The sequence below is a fragment of the Rhinatrema bivittatum genome, chromosome 2 (assembly GCF_901001135.1).
Source record: "Rhinatrema bivittatum chromosome 2, aRhiBiv1.1, whole genome shotgun sequence".
NCBI lineage: Eukaryota > Metazoa > Chordata > Amphibia > Gymnophiona > Rhinatrematidae > Rhinatrema > Rhinatrema bivittatum.
In genome coordinates this window covers 9346082-9364237 of record NC_042616.1, presented here as the reverse complement: position 1 = coordinate 9364237, position 18156 = coordinate 9346082, and the positions used below count along the sequence as shown (strand labels likewise).

At 47.5% G+C, this 18156-nt stretch overlaps 1 protein-coding gene across 1 annotated transcript; it reads left to right on the top strand.

Moving 5' to 3' along the window:
• Positions 1–4529: 4529 nt before the first annotated feature.
• On the top strand, positions 4530–9415 carry LOC115083496 (gastrula zinc finger protein XlCGF26.1-like). The gene is made up of 2 exons (XM_029587351.1): positions 4530–4584; positions 7367–9415. The coding sequence occupies exons 1-2, from the start codon at positions 4551–4553 to the stop codon at positions 9271–9273; spliced, it is 1941 nt and encodes a 646-aa protein (XP_029443211.1). The 5' UTR covers positions 4530–4550; the 3' UTR covers positions 9274–9415.
• Positions 9416–18156: the final 8741 nt, after the last annotated feature.

Below are 18156 nucleotides of genomic sequence, written 5' to 3'. Positions count from 1 at the left end.
ATCCTACCTGAAGGCGAGCCCCGCACGCCTGCGGTGACATCCTCGGGTCCCTCCCCCAGTTGAGTTTCCCGAGGTGATTTCCGTGGTCCCTCGGAAGTAAGAGCCTCGGTCCGGTGGCCGAATCGCGGCAGGGACCTAGCCCCCGAGTGAGAAGGGCTCGGGCACGGCCTAGAGGCAGCCTCGGTCCGGAGCCGTTCGCGGCGAGGACTTAGCCCCCGAGCGAGACGAGTTCGGGCACGGCTTAGAGGCAGCGGGTGCACCCTCAAAAGCGGTGGTGAAGGTAGTTGCCCTCTCCCCCCGCAGCCGGAGACCGCCCGGGACGAGACCGGGAAGCGCCGAAGATAAGGTAAGGTAAAAATCTTTACTTGTGCCTGTCTCCGAGGACTGAGGACAAGCGCAGGCCATCGGCCGAAGCCAGCGCCACCGGGTTGATCCGCCCTAGCAGGGCCAGACCTCGGCATTTCCAAGGGCCTTCCCACGTGGAGACCCTCCGAGGTAGTCGCCATCTTGGCTTAATCTCGCCGTTCTCATCGCCGCCGGCCGAGCGCACAAAATTTACTTGTGCGCACAAACCTACTTCTGCTCCTAAGATACACGCACAAGAACACTCAGACGCATAAGCGGCACGCGCAAGTCCCGGTCGCACGGACTACGCGCACTCGACTACCGGAGCGCACATCCGGGGTTAAGCGCACAGATACGGGCACAACCCGATTTAAGCGCACTAATACGCACCCAAGTGCACGCACGCGACCAGGCGCTCCGGAGCGAACATGTACGCCCAGGCAACCTCGACACCGCCAAGGTCTGAAGTAAAATCCCTAGGCCTCTGCTCAGCATGCCACCTCAGGGCCGCCCAGAGCCTGGAAGCCGACGCCCTATGCACCCAATGTGAGGAGGCCCTGGGAGATCCACCACAAGCTCAGACTCGCCCAGGGCCGGGGACTAGCTCCTCAGGGGGCTCCCTGGAGCTAGCAACCCCCAGCGGGACCCCCTCCCAGCCGGAGGCTCCCAGGGAAACAGCGCCACTCACTGTGGACCTCTCATCTATATCTTGGGTGGAACTTTTCAAGGGGATTCACGCCTTTGTCCGGATGCAAATGGATTCCCAGGCGGACCAACCGCATACGCCGCAGGAGGACCCCTATGCCCCAGGCCCCTCAAGACCCAGGCATAGTCCTACCTTCGAGGGCATGGACTTCTCAGAAGACAAAGCCGAACTTCTAGAAGAAGGAAAACTCCCTCCGGGGACAGAACCCCACCGAACCATGAGGCGGTTCTTCACAAGGGAGGAGCTCCCGGACCTGGTCTCCCAATGCCTGGCAGAACTAGCGATCCCGGTTTCAGAAACCCAGGGGGATCCCGAGGAGAACCCATTTCTGGAAGGCCTTCGACAGACCTCCCGTCATTTCCCACTCTTAGGAGCCGCACAACAGCTTATTGATCTGGAATGGAACACCCCAGAGTCCGCCTTTAAAGAGGGAAGGGCCTTGGCCAGTTTGTACCTCCTGGACCCAGCAACCAAAGACATGCTCGCTTGCCCAAGAGTGGACGCCATGGTCTGCGCAGTCTCCAAGCGCACCACCATCCCGGTGGAGGGAGGAGCAGCCCTCAAGGACACACATGACCGGCTGGAAGCTATGCTTAAGCAGTCATTTGACGTGGCCGCTATGTCTCTTCAGATTGCGGCCTGCTGCACCGTGGTGATACGTGTCTGCTTATCCCAGGCCAGGAACGGCACACCGGGAGATATCCTGGACCCAGCGCTATCCTTTCTAACGGACGCAGCCTCAGACCTCGTACGCACAGCGGCCAGAGGAGACAGCTCTGGCTCAGAAGCTGGTCGGCCGACCCATCTTCCAAAACACGCCTCACAAGGATGCCATTCAAAGGATCACTTCTGTCTGGTAGCGATTTAGAAAAGATGGCGGGCAAATGGGGCGAATCCCCAGTACCGCGCCTTCCGGAAGACAAGTCAAGGAGAGTCCAGCGACAGCCTTCCAGGACCTCCAGGGGCAGAAGCTCGCAGTGCTTCAACCCATATAGGAGCAGCTACCAGGCGCCCCGTCCTCCGGGCAGGATCAAGTCCTTTCGGAGCAAGCACAACAAGAGGGGAAACAGCTTGGGCTCAGAGCCCGGCCGCGCTCCGCAATGAGAATCAGCCGACCCATCCAAGGGAAGCCATAGGGGGGGCAGACTGGCCCTATTCTACCAAAGATGGGTCGAGATAACTTCGGACAAGTGGGTCCTAGCCATCATCTGGGAAGAGTACTACCTGGACTTCTTTCCCCCCCCCCCCCCCCCCCCCCCCCGGACAAGTTTGTGGAGTCTCCTTGCCACGACCCCACCAAAAAGGCGGCAGTGGAAGTTACACTGGCCAGGCTCCTGAACCTCGAGGCCATAACTCCAGTACCTCCTCAGGAGATAAACTCTGGTCATTATTCTATATATTTTCTCGTTCCCAAGAAAGAGGGAACGTTCCGACCAATCCTGGACCTCAAATCCGTAAACCGAGGAACCAAGAGCCAGCAAGCGTCGCAGGAAATAGCCCAACTTGAGGAGATCTCAACCTCACACATTGCAGGAAAAGACAATGTGAGAGCCGAACTCATCAGTTTGGATCCAGGAGAATGGGAATTGTCAAACAAGGCATTTCAGCTAGTAGTGGATCGCTGGGGCCTTACGTTTCTGGATCTGCTGTTGACTGCTCGTAATGCAAAGGTTCCTCGTTTCTTCAGATGCAGGAGAGATCAAAACTCCTTGGGCATCGATGCCTTGCTGTCGCAGGGCTGGTCTCATAATAAGAGCTGAAAAAGTAGTCCCATGCAGCATATGACCATCTCCATTATTGTTTACATGTTTGAATTAATAACCTGTCCTTTCTCTTCTTTCTCTGCCAAGTTCCAATCTCCCTGTTATATGTAACTGCATTTTCCGCACCACTGTTTTCAGTTTATGTTTATGATGCACCCCTGTTCTATGTGAACCAGCATGATGGGACTGCGTTCTCGAATGCCGGTATATAAAAACCCAAAATAAAAAATAAATAAATAAAAAATGACATTCTATTAAATATGACTCCTGCTGCCAGCAATGAGGATGGGAGGGTAAGTATCGCCAAACTGTAGGAAGCATATGCAGCTGGGGGCTGCCTGCTTGCACTGGTACTGGCAGCAGTCTGTGTCTCTCTTCATCTGCTATTCAATGCCATGTTGTGCTGCAGTGCTCCCAAAAATAGCTTTGCATGCCTCTAATGACATCTGTGCCTTAGGTTGCCGACCCCTGATGTAGTGGGACTAGAAAAGGTACAGAGAAAGGCAACAATAATGATCACAGTGATGGAAGAGCTTCCTCATGAAGGAAGGATAAACGGGTTAGGGGTCTCCTGCATGGAGAGGAGATGACTGAGAGGGGAAATGAGAAATTGTATAAAACCATGAGGGGAGTGGGACAGGTAACGAGGGGATCGTTATTTACCCTTTCAAATAGTACAAGCTCCAGGAGACTTGCCTTGAAAAGATTTCTTTACATTAAAACAAATGTAAAGAAATCTTTTTCAGTCAATGCAGAAAGTCACCTACATAAGCTAATATTTTATTATAAGGATTAGAAATATACAAATTACAGCCCTAATCAGCTGCTGGCAGGTGATTAGGCAGGAATATAGATATTTTACATTCAGTAGGGATGGTTAGAGATGGGATAGGTAACCAGAAAGCAAAGTTTGCTCCTTATTATTCTTGCAAGCAGTGCGTCAGGACTTGCTGGCCGTTGGCCAGGCTGCTTCTCGTGGATCAGATGGACGGGGAGGCCAGGGGGTCAGTCTGCACCCATGATTGCTTTGGGATGATGGTGGCTCCTCCATAGTCTCACAGTCTTTTCTCCCTGGTTACAAGTGATGTATAGACAGGGGAGGCGTACGCTGGGCTATTTCTCTTAACTTTTCCTCTTGTCCTTGTTGGTTGGAGATGCTCTGCCATTGTTGCATCTTCACAATGGTCTGAGTCTCCGGTTGCTGTTGGTTCAGTGAATAAGGAAAGGTCTTTGTGAGTCCTTGAGGTCTGCACATCTTACACATCTTACAATTCCTCTTCTACTGTTCTCAGCTCTTCAGCAGTTTCCCAGCTTCCTTTTCCATGTTTGTCAGTTCTGTACTTAGCATGAGTTGTAACAAAAGTCCATCTCCAGCCAATAGAGTTGGACCTGGAATCTTATCCCTTGTATTACTTGTAAAATAATAATTGTCCCAGAACTACACAAAGCACAACACCGGGTTTTCCAAGTGACATGGATCCGACACTGTCAGAGGCAGGAGGCTGAGCTCATTGGAAGATCGGTCTGACCCAGCATGGCCCCTCATAGTTTCTTCAGATAAATATGAGAATAAATCCAGCTGAGATCTGATGCACGCTGAGCCCCCTCCTCGTGTCTCTGAGTGTTTCTGGTTTGTGTTTCAGGTGCCGGTGACGTTTGAGGACATCGCTGTCTATTTCTCCCAGGAGGAGTGGGAGTATTTAGATGAAGGGCAGAAGGAGCTGTACAGGGAGGTGATGAAGGAGAATTATGAGACCCTGCTCTCCCTGGGTAAGGATTGCATTATCTGAATCTTTATCAGACATTTGTGATTTCATTTCCTGGCTTTCCTTCACTCCAGAAATTTCAGAACATAATCAGGAGCTGCCCAGCGCTCCCTCTGCTTTAGGATGGGAGCAGATGGGACCCTAAGACCTCCCTGTGTGTATTCCAGGCTCCCTCCCCTTTATATCAGAGACAGCGCCTCCTCCAGTTCTCTAATCAGGGCTACAAACATGGGCTCGTATGGAAACTTCCTGCACTATGAATCAGTTTCTCTTCTCCCCCTTAAACCTTCCTGCTTTTTATTGAATTCCCTCTGGGGAACAGCAGCAAAGGCCTGAATGAAATAAAAGTGCAGAACATCCCGTGCTCTTCCCCAGTCTCATTCCCTAATTATTCAATCAGAGAAGCCGATGAGCTTGGAAGGGCCTGACCTACACTCGGTGAGCCCAAGCTTCACCAGACCCTGTACTCAGCTGCCATTTCTCAGTTTTTAACTGTAGCAATGATTCCACTAATGTCCCCATCACAGATGTCAGAATAACTGAGCTGTGTGGAAAGAAAACCCACAGCAGAGGAGGATGGACCACGTTGGGCTCTGTGAAGGAGCCTTGGCTATCGGTGCTCGCTGCTGGTGTGTGCTGGTAACGCCCGGATCGCCCTCTTCTTTGTGAAGCTCACGTGCTTTGGATTAGTAACAAGATGAGAGGGGATGAAACTGACCAGGGGTAAATGGAGGATGTGGGGAGGGGTGGAATAGAATCTCCAGGGGTTTTCTGGAGGGGAGGGGGGGGCGTTGATCTGAATGGGAAACCCTACTGATGACTGAACAGAACTCTCAGTGGAGCTCCCAGGTGAGGAATGGGGAGAGGTTTCAGGGGACAGAGGCTGAAGGGGAAAAAGGAAACAAGGAGGAGAAAGGGAAAGGCAGAGAAGAAAGTTAAAAACAGAAAAAGAGGGAGGTGGGAGAGAAGGAAGGAATAAGAGGGAGAGAGGCTGGGGAGAGAGTGAAGGAAGAAGCTGGAGAAGGAGGTAGGGGGAGGGCAGGAAGGAAAAGAATGGAGAAGGAGGAACAGGGAAGGAAGAGGTGGGGAGGAAGGAAGCAAAGATGATGGAGAGAGGGGGAGGGAAGGAAGGAAGAGGATGGAGAGAGAGGGGGAGGGAGGGAAGGAAGGAAAAGGATGGAGAGAGGCACAGGGAAGGAAGGAAGAAGATGGAGAAGGAGGCACAGGGAAGGAAGGAAGAGGCTGGGGAGGAAGGGAAGGAAGAGGCTAGAGAGGGGAGGCACGGGGAGGGGATGGAAGAGGATGGAGAAGGAGGAACAGGAAAGAAAGGAAGAGGATGGAGGAGATTAGGGCTATTCAGCTTGTAGAAGAGACGGCTGAGGGGGGATATGATAGAGGTCTTTAAGATCATGACAGGTCTTGAACGAGTAGATGTGACTCGGTTATTTACACTTTCGGATAATAGAAGAACTAGGGGGCATTCCATGAAGTTAGCAAGTAGCACATTTAAGACTAATCGGAGAAAGTTCTATTTCACTCAACGCACAGTAAAGCTCTGGAATTTGTTGCCAGAGGATGTGGTTAGTGCAGTTAGTGTAGCTGGGTTCAAAAAAGGTTTGGATAACTTCTTGGAGGAGAAGTCCATTAACGGCTATTAATCAAGTTTACTTAGGGAATAGCCACTGCTATTAATTGCATCAGTAGCATGGGATCTTCTTAGTGTTTGGGTAATTGCCAGGTTCTTGTGGCCTGGTTTGGCCTCTGTTGGAGACGGGATGCTGGGCTTGATGGACCCTCGGTCTGACCCAGCATGGCAATTTCTTATGTTCTTATGAGGAATAGAGAAGAAAGGAATGAAGAGGCTGGGGAAGGAGGAAAGGAAGAGGCTGGAGGGACAAGCTGGGGAGGGATGGAAGGAAGAGGCTAGAGAGGAAGGCACAGGGAGGGTTGGAAGGAAGAGACTGGGGAGAGGGAGGCACAGGGAGGGATGGAAGGAAGGAAGAAAAGGATGGAGAGGGAGACACAGAGAGGGATGGAAAAGGATGGGGAGGGAGGCACAGGGAGGGATGGAAGGAAGAGGATGGAGAGGGAGGCACGGGAAGGGATGGAAGGAAGAGGCTGGAGGGAGAGGCTGGGGAAGGAGGAAAGGAAGAGGCTGGAGGGACAGGCTGGGGAGGAAGCAAAGGAAGAGGCTAGAGAGGGAGGCACGGGGAGGAAGGGAAGGAAAAGGCTAGAGAGGGAGGCACAGGGAGGAAGGGAAGGAAAAGAATGGGGAGTGAGACACAGGGAGGGATGGAAGGAAAAGGATGGGGAGGGATGGAAGGAAAAGGATGGAGGGGGAGGGATGGAAGGAAGAGGATGGAGAGGGAGGCACGGGGAGGGATGGAAAGAAGAGGATGGAGAGGGAGGCACGGGGAGGGATGGAAAAGTATGAGAGGGAAGCTGGGGTGTGAAGGATGGAAAAGTATGAGAGAGAGGCTGGGGGAGAGGGAGTCACTGGGAGGGATGGAGAGGGAGGCTGGGAGAGGGAAGAAAGAGGATGGAAGGAAGAGGCTGGGGGAGAGGGAGGCACGGGGGGGGATGGAAGGAAGAGGCTGGCGGAGAGGGAGGGAACTGCTGAGCCACAACATCACACTTCCACATGACTTGACAGAATCTTTTCATCAATCCACCTGCAATTCTTTAAACATCAGAGATCCCCATGTGCTTAATGTGTGATCCCTGGTTACTGGGCACTTTCATTACTCGTTAATACACAATTAATGCTTTCTCTTTATGTCCAGCAGATGGTGAAGTCAGACAGGAAGGGGAGAAGGAGAATCGAGAAGAACATCCTAAAAAACTGGAAGAGATCCCAAAACAATCAGGAAATGGCTGTGAGACTGTTTCCCAAGGGACTAAGAGAAAAATTAGAAAAAATCAGGAATCGAAGAAGCCGAGAGACCCTGCAGGAGACTCGCTGGATGCAGTCACTGAGTGTGAGGGAAGGGACAGGGAGCTCACAGACATCACTGAGCACCAGAGACACTCGAGAGCAGAGAGACCCTTCCAAAATAATAGTGATCACGTGATTTCTGATCACCACCAGAGAAAAGGGAAAGAGAAGAAACCCTTAGTGTTTGTAACCTGCGGGAAAAATTCAGGAAGAAAACCACGTTTTACTGGAGAGAGACTATTTAAATGTACTGAGTGTAGTAAAACCTTCAATTGGAAGACGAACCTCATAAGACACCAGAAAGTCCACACTGGGCAGAGAGCATTTAAATGTTCGGAGTGTAGTAAAACATTTGCATGGAAGACAAACCTCATAAACCATTGGAAAACCCACACAGGCGAAGGCCTTTTTTCATGCAGTGAGTGTAGTAAAAGTTTTAATCAGAAGGCAGCCCTCATAAGACACCAGAAAATCCATACAGGAGAGAGACCATTTTCATGCAGTGAGTGTAGTAAAAGCTTTAATCAGAAGGCACACCTCATAAACCACCAGAAAATCCACACTGGGCAGAGAGCATTTAAATGCACTGTGTGTAGTAAAAGCTTCAGTCAAAAGACAAATTTCATAAACCACCAGATAATCCACGCTGGGGAGAAATCATTTAAATGTATTGAGTGTAGTAAAAGCTTCAATTGGAAAACAAACCTCATAAAGCACCAGATAATCCACACTGGGGAAAGACCATTTAAATGCACTGAGTGTAGTAAAAGCTTTAATCAGAGGACAACCCTAATAAACCACCAGAAAATCCACACAGGGGAGAGAGCATTTAAATGTACTGAATGTACTAAAAGCTTCACGTGGAAGACAGCCCTCCACAAGCACAAGAAAATCCATACAGGGGAGAGACCTTTTTCCTGCAGTGAGTGTAGTAAAAGCTTCAATCTGAAGACAACACTCATTAATCACCAGAAAATCCACACCGGGGAGAGAGCATTTCAATGCATTGAGTGTAGTAAAGCCTTCATGTGGAAGACAGATCTCATAAATCACCAGAAAATCCACTCAGCGGAGAGACCATTTATATGTACTGAGTGTAGTAAAACCTTCAAATGGAAGACAAGCCTCGTAAAACACCAGAAAATCCACACTGGGGAGAGACCTTTTAAATGCACTGAATGCAGTAAAAGCTTTAATCAGATGTCAACGCTCATAACTCACCAGAAAATCCACACTGGGGAGAGACCTTTTAAATGCAGTGAGTGTAGTAAAAGCTTTAATCAGATGTCAACTCTCATAATCCACCAGAAAATCCACACAGGGGAGAGACCTTTTAAATGCACTGAATGCAGTAAAAGCTTTAATCAGATGTCAACGCTTATAACCCACCAGAAAATCCACACTGGGGAGAGACCTTTTAAATGCAGTGAGTGTAGTAAAAGCTTTTATCGAAAGACAAACCTCATTAGACACCAGAGAATTCACACTGGTGAGAGACCATTTAAATGCACTGAGTGTAGTAAAACCTTCAAATGGAAGACAAGCCTCATAGTCCATGAGAAAATCCACACTGAAGAGAGATTTTTTTCATGTAATCAATCTAGTAAAAGTTTCAAACAGAAGGCACATCTTTCAGATCACCAGAAATTCCACACAGGGGAGGGACCATTTGCATGTATGGTGTGTAGTAAAAGATTTAGTCGGAAGGCAAGCCTTACAAATCACCAGAAAATCCACACTAGGGAAAGACCAGTTTAATATTTTCACACTGCTTGCACATAGAAAGGGAATGGTGAATAAAATGGAAAATGTCATAATGCCTCTGTATCGCTCCATGGTGAGACCGCACCTTGAATACTGTGTACAATTCTGGTCGCCGCATCTCAAAAAGATTTAATTGCGATGGAGAAGATACAGAGAAGGGCTACCAAAATGATAAGGGGAATGGAACAGCTCCCCTATGAGGAAAGACTAAAGAGGCTAGGACTTTTCAGCTTGGAGAAGAGACGGCTGAGTGGGGATATGATAGAGGTATTTAAAATCATGAGAGGTCTAGAACGGGTAGATGTGAATCAGTTATTTACTCTTTCGGATAATAGAAAGACTAGGGGACACTCCATGAAGTTAACATTTGGCACATTTAAAACTAATCGGAGAAAGTTCTTTTTTTACTCAATGCACAATTAAACTCTGGAATTTGTTGCCAGAGGATGTGGTTAGTGCAGTTAGTATAGCTGTGTTTAAAAAAGGATTGGATAAGTTCTTGGAGGAGAAGGCCATTACTTGCTATTAAGTTCACTTAGAGAATAGCCACTGCCATTAGCAACGGGAACATGGAATAGACTTAGTTTTTGGGTACTTGCCAGGTTCTTATGGCCTGGATTGGCCACTGTTAGAAACAGGATGCTGGGCTTGATGGACCCTTGGTCTGACCCAGTATGGCATGTTCTTATAGAGTCCAAGACATCATAGTGGATAATACATTGAAATCGTTAGCTCAGTGTGCTATGGCAGTCAAAAAAGCAAACAATATTAGGAATTATTAGGAAGGGAATGGCGAGTACTGTGTACAATTCTGATCGCCGCATCTCAAAAAAAGATATAATTGCCATGGAGAAGATACAGAGAAGGGTGACCAAAATGATAAAGGGAATGGAACAGCTCCCCTATGAGGAAAAGCTAAAAAGGTTAGGGCTGTTCAGCTTGGAGAAGAGACAGCTGAAGTGGGATATGATAGCGGTCTTTAAAATCATGAGAGGTCTAGAATGTCTGTTATTTATTCTTTTGGATAATAGAAGGACTAGGGGGACCCACAATTAAGCTCTGGAATTTGTTGTCAGAGGATGTGGGTTTAAAAAAGGTTTGGATAAGTTCTTGGAGGAGAAGTTCATTAACATCTATTAATCAAGTTGACTTAGAGAATAGCCACTGTTATTACTGTCATCAGTTGCATGGAATCTACTTAGTGTTTGGGTACTTGCCAAGTACTTGTAGCCTTGATTGGCCACTGTTGGAAACAGGATGCTGGGCTTGATGGACCCTTGGTCTGACCCAGTATGGCATGTTCTTATGTTCTTGTGTGATTTTGTATTAAAAACTGCTGCAAAATTATCATGAGTGGACATAATGTACAAAGTGTCAGCACAATGCAAGAAAAACACACAAGATTTATGTCCAGTGGTAATAAGTATTCTGCAGGGGTGTTACTCATTGCATTGAATTGACACTTTGATCATGACATAATAGGTGAACATGGACATAAGAACATGCCAAACTGGGTTGGACCAAGGGTCCATCAAGCCCAGCATCCTGTTTCCAACACTGGCCAATCCAGGCCAGAAGAACCTGGCAAGTACCCAAGAATGAATGCTTAAGTTTGGCACCTTAGATCATTCAGCCATCAAGCCAACTCAGAGTTTGAAAAATGCCTTGAACAATTACCTTGTGCAAATTTGAAAAATACAAAGGGCATTGGCAACAGCATTTTCAGAGTAGACTTGTTTTGTTTTTTTATATATTTTTTTCACATCTGTTTATATTTTTTCTACTTGCACTGGGTTTTAATGCTGATGCAGGTTCGAATTTAAAGGGAAATGGAGGGTAATAGGATGTATAGTGAAGTATGTGGTGATCGATTATTGTAGGGATAACTCATTATACTCTGCTTTAAAATAGATGTATAGTGAATATTTTAGAGTGCTTGTCATATATATATTTGTGAGAAATAAAGGTAAATGATATTGTGATGATTTGAAAATCTTTAACATATTCACTGTTCTGGCTCGATTGTTATGTGTGTATTTTTGAGAGCAGTTTTTGTAGTTATCTGGAGCCTAATGGATTACATATTTACTTTTTCTTTTCCATACAACAAGTTACAAACTCTAAACAAACCCCTTTCCCAAATCTCATCCCACAACCTGTATAAACCCTTACAAAGTCCTCAATCATTATCAAGAGAAAACAGTCCCTTTGAAAGACACCTAAAAATGTCCAAAATTAGATGAAGAGATACTGATGTAGCAGCAGGATCAATGTAATGGAGAACGATCTTGACTGTCACGAGCCAATACCTGGTAATAGCCACTCCAAATGCAAATAAAAGCAGGTTGAATTAAGCTCCTTCTGAGTCTGTGATACTTGTATTCCATCATATAGGTTTTCCAAAGATCTATGGATGGAGGATCTTCTGCCAACCATTTAAGTAAAATACACTTTTTGGCAACAAAAGCAGCCTTGCCCATAAACAGTTGAGGATCTTTACCCAAACCTTTCCTAATATGTAAAAGGCTAGCAACAAGGGAAGAGATTACTTCGATGTTGGCTGAATAAATTGAGCAATCTCTTCCCAATAAGGTTCTATTTAAGGACAAAACCACATACAATATGGGAGCACTGAGAGGAGAGGATCACCTTGCTGGTGGCTGAAAAGAATCAGTAAGTTTTTGCTTGGGAAATTTTCTTTATTGGTGCGAAGATAACTATTTGGAAATATTATTTAGTGTGTTTGTGCTTTTAATAGTCAGTAAGGCAGCGAATAAACAGAAGTTAGTGTTTGTATATTAAAAACAAAAAAAAAAGTATCCAGAAGCTAGAAATAAGCTAGGAGCAGTGTATACCTAAGTAAAAAGGTTGAAAAATTCAGTTCTGGTACTCACCTTGGAAAAGTGTTGAGGTAGTGTGATTTGGTTTGATTAAGTACCAACATTTGTTAATCAAGAGAGCAGTGAGTCACTCTGGCTGACTAACTGAAGTTAGACTGTTTGTATTTCCCAACTCTCCCACCCTTAGCTCATCCTTTAATTTATAGATAGGTGCCACTTTCACACACACACAAAAAAACAACCTTATTGAGAGTTTGATCAGACCCCTGTAGACCACTACCAGACATAGTCAATTCCCTAATACATTAAAGGACGTTAGACACATTCCTACTCCCATAGCAACCTAAAACTTAAGTAGAAACTGAACAAATTTGAGATGACAGCAGTCCAGCAGCAAGAGGGGGGCTTCCCAGTCTTTTGCATCGAGTGTCACATGTATAATTTTTTACCCACCGGTGAGAAGTTGTACATGTGCACCCGGTGCAAAGAGCTCCTGGCTCTCAGAGAACGAGTCCGATCTCTGGAGGCTAGAGTGACAGACTTGGAGGAGTGGAGGAAGACAGAGAGGTATATAGATGAGACCTTCAGGGACATAGTAGCCAAGTCCCAACTTCAGACTGGCAGCCCTGGTGCTGCCTTGGAGGAAGAAGGTCTCATGATTGGAGAGCATCAACCTGGTGTAGCAGGAAAGGATCCTGTAGCAAGGACCTGCTCTCCAGGTGATGCATTGTCCTTTCGCACTGAGGATATCTCCCCAAGGCCTACTGCCCAGGAGGGAAGGGTTAGGTCGGCCATCATAGTTGGTGATTCGATTATTAGGAATGTAGATAGCTGGGTGGCTGGTGGGCGTGAGGATCGCCTGGTAACATGCCTACCTGCTGCGAAGGTGGCGGACCTCACGCGTCACCTAGATAGGATTTTAGACAGTGCTGGGGAGGAGCCAGCTGTTGTGGTACATGTGGGCACCAACAACATAGGAAAATGTGGGAGGGAGGTTCTGGAAGCCAAATTTAGGCTCTTAGGTAGAAAGATTAAATCCAGAACCTCCAGGGTTCTCTGAAATGCTCCCTATTCCCTGAAATTGGTAGTGCGGTAATAATGGGAGATTTCAATTACCCCAATATTGACTGGGTAAATGTATCATCGGGACATGCTAGAGATATAAAGTTCCTGGATGGAATAAATGATAGCTTTATAGAGCAATTGGTTCAGGAACCGAAGAGAGAGGGAGCAATTTTAGATCTAATTCTCAGTGGAGCACAGGATTTGGTGAGAGAGGTAACGGTGGTGGGGCCGCTTGGCAATAGTGATCATAATATGATCAAATTTGAATTAATAACTGGAAGGGGGTCAGTAAGCAAATCCATGGCTCTCATGCTAAACTTTCAAAAGGGAAACTTTGATAAAATGAGAAAAATAGAAAAGAACTGAAAGGAGCAGCTACAAAGGTAAAAAATGTGCAAGAGGTGTGGTCATTGTTAAAAAATACCATCCTAGAACCACAGTGCTGATGTATTCCACACATTCAACTCCGTTGAAGTTATTTATTGTTCTCATTAAGTTATTTTATTTTATTTTTCCAAGTTAAATCTTCCCTGTTCTCTGTAAGACATTATTCTACATTCTGTCAATTTTATTGTTACAATGTAAACCGAATTGATTAGTAACTTTGTTGCTAGAACTTCGGTATATAAAACTGTTAAATAATAAATAAATAATTAAGAAAGGTAGAAAGAAGGCAAAACGATTACCGGCATGGTTAAAAGGGGAGGTGAAAGAAGCTATTTTAGCCAAAAGATCTTCATTCAAAAATTGGAAGAAGGATCCAACAGAAGAAAATAGGATAATGCATAAGCGTTGGCAAGTTAAATGTAAGACATTGATAAGACAGGCTAAGAGAGAATTTGAAAAGAAGTTGGCTGTAGAGGCAAAAACTCACAGTAAAAACTTTTTAAAATGTATCCGAAGCAGAAAGCCTGTGAGGGAGTCAGTTGGACCGTTAGATGATTGAGGGGTTAAAGGGGCACTTAGAGAAGATAAGGCCATCGCGGAAAGATTAAATGATTTCTTTGCTTCGGTGTTTACTGAAGAGGATGTTGGGGAGGTACCCATAATGGAGAAGGTTTTCATGGATAATGATTCAGATGGACTGAACCAAATCACGGTGAACCTAAAAGATGTGGTAGGCCTGATTGACAAACAGAAGAGTGGTAAATCATCTGGACCGGATGGTATACACCCCAGAGTTCTGAAGGAACTAAAAAATGAAATTTCAGATCTATTAGTAATAATTTGTAACCTATCATTAAAATCATCCATTGAACCTGAAGACTGGAGGGTAGCTAATGTAACCACAATATTTAAAAAGGGCTCTGGGGCGATCCGGGAAACTACAGACAAGTTAGCTTGACTTCAGTGCCAGGAAAAATAGTGGAAAGTGTCCTATATATCAAAATCACAGAACATATAGAAAGACATGGTTTAATGGAACAAAGTCAGCATGGCTTTACGCAAGACAAGTCTTGCCTCACAAATCTGCTTCACTTTTTTGAAGGAGTTAATAAACATGTAGATAAAGGTGAATCAGTAGATGTAGTGTATTTGGATTTTCAGAAGGCATTTGACAAAGTTCCACATGAGAGGCTTCTAGGAAAAGTAAAAAGTCATGGGATAGGTGGTGATGTTCTTTCATGGATTGCAAACTGGCTAAAAGACAGGAAACAGAGAGTAGGATTGAATGGGCAATTTTCTCAGTGGAAGGGAGTGGGCATTGGAGTGCCTCAGGGATCTGTATTGGGACCCTTACTGTTCAATATATTTATAAATGATTTGGAAAGAAATACGACGAGTGAGATAATCAAATTTGCAGATGACACAAAATGGTTCAGAGTAGTTAAATCACAAGCAGATTGTGATAATTTGCAGGAAGACCTTGTCAGACTGGAAAATTGGGCATCACAATGGCAGATGAAATTTAATGTGGATAAGTGCAAGGTGATGCATATAGGGAAAAATAACCCATGCTATAGTTACACAATGTTAGTTTCCATATTAGGAACCTAACATTGTGTAACTATAGCATGGGTTAGCAAGGCAGGAAGACCTTGTGAGACTGGAAAATTGGGCATCGAAATGGCAGATGAAATTTAATGTGGATAATTGCAAAGTGATGCATATAGGGAAAAATAACTAGGCGTCATACTGGATAATACTTTAAAACCGTCGGCTCAGTATGCTGCAGCAGTCGAAAAAGCAAACAGAATGTTGGGAATTATTAGGACGGGAATGGTTAATAAATCGGAAAATGTTATAATGCCTCTGTATCGCTATTTTGGAGAAACAATCTGCAATCAAGGCCCTCCCTGGAGGTAAATGTCCTGGTTCGGATGGCTATGCCATTGATGTTTTTAAGAAATATACTTCAGATCGTGTTCCGTTCCTTTTCCCACTTTTTAGCTCTGCTGGTTTAGCCAAGTTTAGCGGAGACTTGGCCGATGGTACTGTCACTTTGATTCATAAAATGGATAAATATGCGGCAGATTGTGTGGCCTATAGGCGTATATCTCTCCTTAATTCGGACATTAAAATACTGGCTAAAGTATTGCAGATGAGATTAGAGCAAGTCCTCCCTAAGCTGGTGCATAAATATCAAACTGGCTTTGTGAAAGGCAGGGTGTCTACGTCTAATACCAAGCGTTTGTTTAATATTTCCATGGCCTGTAAAAAAGGTATATCAGGGTTAATCCTTTCTCTGGACGCAGGAAAGGCCTTCATGGAAACACAGAAATGACAGCAGAAAAGAACCAAATGGTGTTATGGGAGTCTTTGTTTAGTGGACCCTTGGGCCGACCTGCTGGAGACTGGGAAAGGTGGACAATGTCTCAAATGATAAGCAGGCCGGGAGGCGGATGTCCAGGCAGGACGAGATGCTCTTCACCCTGGAAGCCTGCACTCCCCCGGGAGGAGCCCGAAGGAGCCCAACCCCTGGGACTCAGGCAGGTAGTGGATCAGGCAGGAACTGGAGCAGGATTCAGGTACTGACTCCATGCAAACTGAGGAATTGCTACTTACCTGATCATTTCCTTTTCTTTAGGACAGGCAGATGAATCCGGAGCCGGTGGGGGCAGCAATACAGGATTAGCAGGCAGGGGTCCAATCTGGATCCCTTTATTGAGCAGTAACAGGAATAATGTAAACCAGCCCGGCTCAGGCCCAGTGTCGCCCTCTTACCATGGGGCCACAGCAGGGGCTCAGCTTGTGTCGCGTTCTGGTCCAGTGAAGGTCCAGGTCTTAAACACTTATTTATTTATTTATATTCTTTTATATACCGAAGTACAGCAGAAAGCCTTCACCCCGGTTTACAGTGAAATAAATTCATACGGGTAACAATGTTTAAACTTGTAAGGCAAGTACATAAAAATAAAAATATGAGGACAACTCAAGAGGAGTTATCAAACAGGCTTGGGAAATCATCTATGGGCAGCGAAGCTCAAACCTCCCGCTCCTCGGGACTACACTTCCCACAATTCCCAGCCTCCTAGTTCTTTGTCGACCAACTGCAGCTGTCACGTCCTCTTCCCTCTTTGGTGATGTCACTTCCTGTCGGAAGCGGGTGGGATTAGCTGTGCCCGGCAGTGCTGAGACTCGAAACTGGAGAGAACCTGAGCGGCTTCACCCAGCGCAGTCCAAAGTGTCCCCACCCCAGGGACGGTGCAGGGAGGGAGCCAGGGCTGGAAATCCTGCTCTGGAGAAGGGGCAGGAGAATGGCTGCAGGGCTTTCTGCTCAGCAGGTAGGAGACTGGCAGGAGGGGGGCAGGGGATGCAGCCTGGGACTGATCCCATCCCCCACCCCAGGGACCGTGCAGGGAGGGAGCCGGGGCTGGAAATCCTGCTCTGGAGAAGGGGCAGGAGAATGGCTGCAGGGCTTTCTGCTCAGCAGGTAGGAGACTGGCAGGAGGGGGGCAGGGGATGCAGCCTGGGACTGATCCCATCCCCCCACCCCAGGGACCGTGCAGGGAGGGAGCCAGGGCTGGAAATCCTGCTCTGGAGAAGGGGCAGGAGAATGGCTGCAGGGCTTTCTGCTCAGCAGGTAGGAGACTGGCAGGAGGGGGGCAGGGGATGCAGCCTGGGACTGATCCCATCCCCCACCCCAGGGAGCGTGCAGGGAGGGAGCCGGGGCTGGAAATCCTGCTCTGGAGAAGGGGCAGGAGAATGGCTGCAGGGCTTTCTGCTCAGCAGGTAGGAGACTGGCAGGAGGGGGGCAGGGGATGCAGCCTGGGACTGATCCCATCCCCCACCCCAGGGACCGTGCAGGGAGGGAGCCGGGGCTGGAAATCCTGCTCTGGAGAAGGGGCAGGAGAATGGCTGCAGGGCTTTCTGCTCAGCAGGTAGGAGACTGGCAGGAGGGGGGCAGGGGATGCAGCCTGGGACTGATCCCATCCCCCCACCCCAGGGACCGTGCAGGGAGGGAGCCAGGGCTGGAAATCCTGCTCTGGAGAAGGGGCAGGAGAATGGCTGCAGGGCTTTCTGCTCAGCAGGTAGGAGACTGGCAGGAGGGGGGCAGGGGATGCAGCCTGGGACTGATCCCATCCCCCACCCCAGGGACCGTGCAGGGAGGGAGCCGGGGCTGGAAATCCTGCTCTGGAGAAGGGGCAGGAGAATGGCTGCAGGGCTTTCTGCTCAGCAGGTAGGAGACTGGCAGGAGGGGGGCAGGGGATGCAGCCTGGGACTGATCCCATCCCCCCACCCCAGGGACCGTGCAGGGAGGGAGCCAGGGCTGGAAATCCTGCTCTGGAGAAGGGGCAGGAGAATGGCTGCAGGGCTTTCTGCTCAGCAGGTAGGAGACTGGCAGGAGGGGGGCAGGGGATGCAGCCTGGGACTAATCCCATCCCCCACCCCAGGGACCGTGCAGGGAGGGAGCCGGGGCTGGAAATCCTGCTCTGGAGAAGGGGCAGGAGAATGGCTGCAGGGCTTTCTGCTCAGCAGGTAGGAGACTGGCAGGAGGGGGGCAGGGGATGCAGCCTGGGACTGATCCCAT

Coding starts and splice junctions, on each gene's coding strand:
- LOC115083496 (XM_029587351.1), top strand. CDS start 4,551: ATGAAGGAGAATTATGAGACCCTGCTCTCCCTGG. Junction 4,585..7,366: donor TGAGACCCTGCTCTCCCTGG/GTAAGGATTGCA, acceptor TATGTCCAGCAG/ATGGTGAAGTCAGACAGGAA.